Source organism: Malus domestica, chromosome 02 (assembly GCF_042453785.1).
Source record: "Malus domestica chromosome 02, GDT2T_hap1".
Classification (NCBI taxonomy): Eukaryota; Viridiplantae; Streptophyta; class Magnoliopsida; order Rosales; family Rosaceae; genus Malus; species Malus domestica.
This window is the reverse complement of record NC_091662.1, coordinates 34569099-34572500: the sequence shown is the minus strand read 5'-3', so window position 1 is coordinate 34572500 and position 3402 is coordinate 34569099. Positions and strand designations below refer to the sequence as shown.

The 3402-nt window shown below is 38.2% G+C and overlaps 1 protein-coding gene across 1 annotated transcript; it reads right to left on the bottom strand.

Annotated features, from left to right (window-relative positions):
* Positions 1 to 2190: 2190 nt before the first annotated feature.
* On the bottom strand, positions 2191 to 2913 carry LOC114823731 (uncharacterized). The gene has a single exon (XM_029099163.1). It carries the CDS (start codon positions 2911 to 2913, stop codon positions 2191 to 2193), a length of 723 nt encoding a protein of 240 aa, XP_028954996.1.
* Between the last annotated feature and the right edge of the window lie 489 nt (positions 2914 to 3402).

The following is a 3402-nucleotide window of genomic DNA, read 5'->3' as shown; positions in this document are numbered from 1 at the left end:
TTCAAGATTAAGCCCAAAAGCCCTTGAAGATCCGTTCATCACTGTTCTTCAAAGATCAAGCCCAAAAGCCCTTGAAGATCCGTTCATCACCGTTATTCAAGATCAAGCCTTAACGGCCCCTTGAAGAAACATTCATCCTTAAGATCAAGCCCCAACGGCTCCTTGAAGATCCGCTCAAATCCACCTTCAAAGATCAAGCCCACGGCCCCTTGAAGAAACTTCCAACAGTTCATCCAAGATCAAGCCTCAACGGCCCTTGGATCAACGAAACATCCACAAATCAACGCCTTACGGAGATCGAATCAGAGGATCAAATAGAGAGAGATTGTAACCCAAAATCATCAAAACTCAAAATATTTGTTTGTGCACGTTGTTCTTGTCTCTTTCGTTTCAGGAATTTTCGGTGTTCACAGTGCTGTTTTTGTTTTATTTTCGAATATTTGAACTCATTCGGCACTTAGTATTACGGTCTAATGGTATTACTCCTCACTTGTAAGTGAGAGGTTAAGTACGATTCTCGTCAAAAGCGAATTTGAACCACATTATTACTAGTTCATTGTAAAGTTTAACCAATTCCTCCACTCATGTAATATGTAGATAATATCGTTTATTCAAAAAAGAAAAAAAAAATGAAATCGTTCATTTTATTCTCATTTGACCTTTGAGAAAATTGACCATTTCGGTCCAGTCTACGGTTGTGTTATATACCAAAGTTGCTTCGATTTTTCAAATATAGACATTTTCTCTATGTATTTTCTCTATGTACAATTATTGTCATGGTGCTTTTGTGTGTTTATTGTATTACTATTCCTCGAAATACCGAATAGAATTTTTAACAATTACAAATAAACATGTTAATAATAGACAAAAATAAAGGGAGAAAATCGATCTTTTTTCAATTGACATAGCGAAAGTAAGCTAAAAATAATTTAGAAAATTATGAAGCTGATACGTGTATTTTTATTCACAATTTATGAGAATGTCCTTGTTAAGTTGATGAGACCCACATCCGTTCGAAGCATAATTCAACCACCAAGAAGACTTAAGTTGCTTACTACAATTTTTCCAAGCTCGGTTGTCCATGATAAAAAGATAAGGCAAGAGAACTAACGGTAGAATTAATAACTAATTTCTACTTTTAAGCTTTCCTCATTGAAGACATACTGCTTTATTTGAGGAAGCAAAATCACATCAACCGAGGATTAGCTTTTCTTGCACAAATGCTTCCCATCCATGCTTGATTTACTCTCTGGTCTCAGTGGAAAGGGATGGTGGCCCTCGACAACGTTGGGGAATTGTCGAAGGCTCTTGGGCTAGGTTCACCGGAATGAATGGAAGAGGTGTAGAGATAAAAATAAAGAAAACGTTTTTGCTTTCCTTGGGTTTTAGTTTAATGCTAATTTTTCTTTGCTACTAATTGAGGGCAAATTTGGGAGTTTGGTGAAAAAAAATTATAAGTTGGCAGAACTGACGATGAAAAACAATAGAATTATCCCTAAGTTTGTTTAGCATAATTTATTTTGGTCTTTCCATGAAAAATTTGTTAATAACTTCATTAAATTGTTACTTGAACGACCAAGTAACCACCTTTTTAAGGGTATTTTTATCAAACCAACCTCCTCTATTTGACGAGGATATTGATAGATTTTTCATTGAGGGACCAATTGATTCACAGTGGACAAACTCATGGACAACTGTTATCGGTTTTCATGGTCAGGGATCAAAGTTAGGAGTTATGGCAATCTCAAATACTACCTTAAGCTAAAATGCTTTTCCCAAATTAAAAGTATTTGAAATTGGACTAAGGCTATTCAAATAGATTCACACCATGTCACCTTTTGCATGTGGTCCAATATCCTAGTAGATAAGGTATTGAGTTTCTACCCATGTGTCCTCCGAGTTCAAAAGGCAATTGAATAAAGCAAAAATGGAACCAAACTACAAAGATGAAAATGCAAGAAAAAAAGGTGAAAATTTGAATGAACTTGTGCATTTGACCTTTTAATAATCACCTCCTATGAGAAATTAAGGCTAAAATATGTATGCTTTTGTTATTTTTTAACTTATTACATATGGGGTTTAATCCCTTATTTGACCTGCACTAGGTAATCCGAAGTACCAAGATACTTGTGTCACACTCGTGAGGTACCAAACCAAAATTTTCTTTGGTTGGTGCCGGTGGATTTAATTTCATTCATCACCATCGCTTGGCCCATCCGTCGTACTCCTGATTAGTGAATTGTATTTGGCTGGTGGTGGAATTTGATGTCTTTTTCCACCGTTGCTTGGCCCTTCCTCACTAATTCCAATTAATGAATTGTATTTGGTTGGTAGTGGAATTTGACGTCCTTTGCCACCATTACTTGGCCCTTCCTCACTAATTCCGATTAGTGATGTGTATTTGGCTGGTGGTGGAATTTGATGTCCGCCACCATCATTGCTTGGCCCTTCCTCACTAATTTCGATTAATGAATTGGCTGGTGGTGGAATGTAATATCCTTTGCCACCATTGCTTGGCCCTTTCTCACTAACTTCGATTGGTGATGTGTATTTGGCTGGCGGTGGAATTTGATGTCCGCCACCATTGCTTGGCCCTTCCTCACTAATTCCGATTAATGAATTGTATTTGGCTGGTGGTGGAATTTGATGTCCATTCCCACCATTGCTTGGCCCTTCCTCACTAATTCTGATTAGTGATGTGTATTTGGCTGGTGGTGGAATTTGATGTCCGCCACCATTGATTGGCCTTTCATCACTTATTCCGATTATTGAATTGTATTTGGTTGGTGGTGGAATTTGATGTCCTTTGCCACCATTGCTTGGCCCTTCCTCCCTAATTTCGATTAATGAAGTGTACGTGGCTAGTGGTGGAATTTGATGTCCTTCGCCACCATTGCTTTGCCCTTTCGACATAATCCTGATTAGTGAAGCGTATTTGGCTGATGATGGAATTTGATGTCCTTTGCCACCATTGCTTGGCCCTTGCTCACTAATTTCGATTAATGAATTGTATTTGGCTGGTGGTGGAATTCGATGTCCTTTGCCACCATTGCTTGGCCCTTCCTTGGTCAGTAATTCCGATTAGTGAAGTGTATTTGGCTAGTGGTGGAGTTTCATTTCCTTCACCACCTTTGCTTGGCCCTTCCTTCGTAATCCCAACTAGTGGCATTTTTAGACCACCATCGATTGGTCCCGAATCCTTAATCCCTTGTGACAATTGGTCGAATGAGCGTTCTTTCCCCTCATGATTAGTTCCAACCAATTCAAATGGACCTAATGGTCGGGCATTGATTTCAAGAAACATAAAACTCAATAGTAAAAGAAGAATTGGAGCACCAAAACTTTGGAGTGTTGGAACTCTAGCCATTTTACAAGTGATAATGGTAGAGCTAACTAAGCTAT

Coding starts and splice junctions, on each gene's coding strand:
- LOC114823731 (XM_029099163.1), bottom strand. CDS start 2,913: ATGTCGAAAGGGCAAAGCAATGGTGGCGAAGGACATCAAATTCCACCA.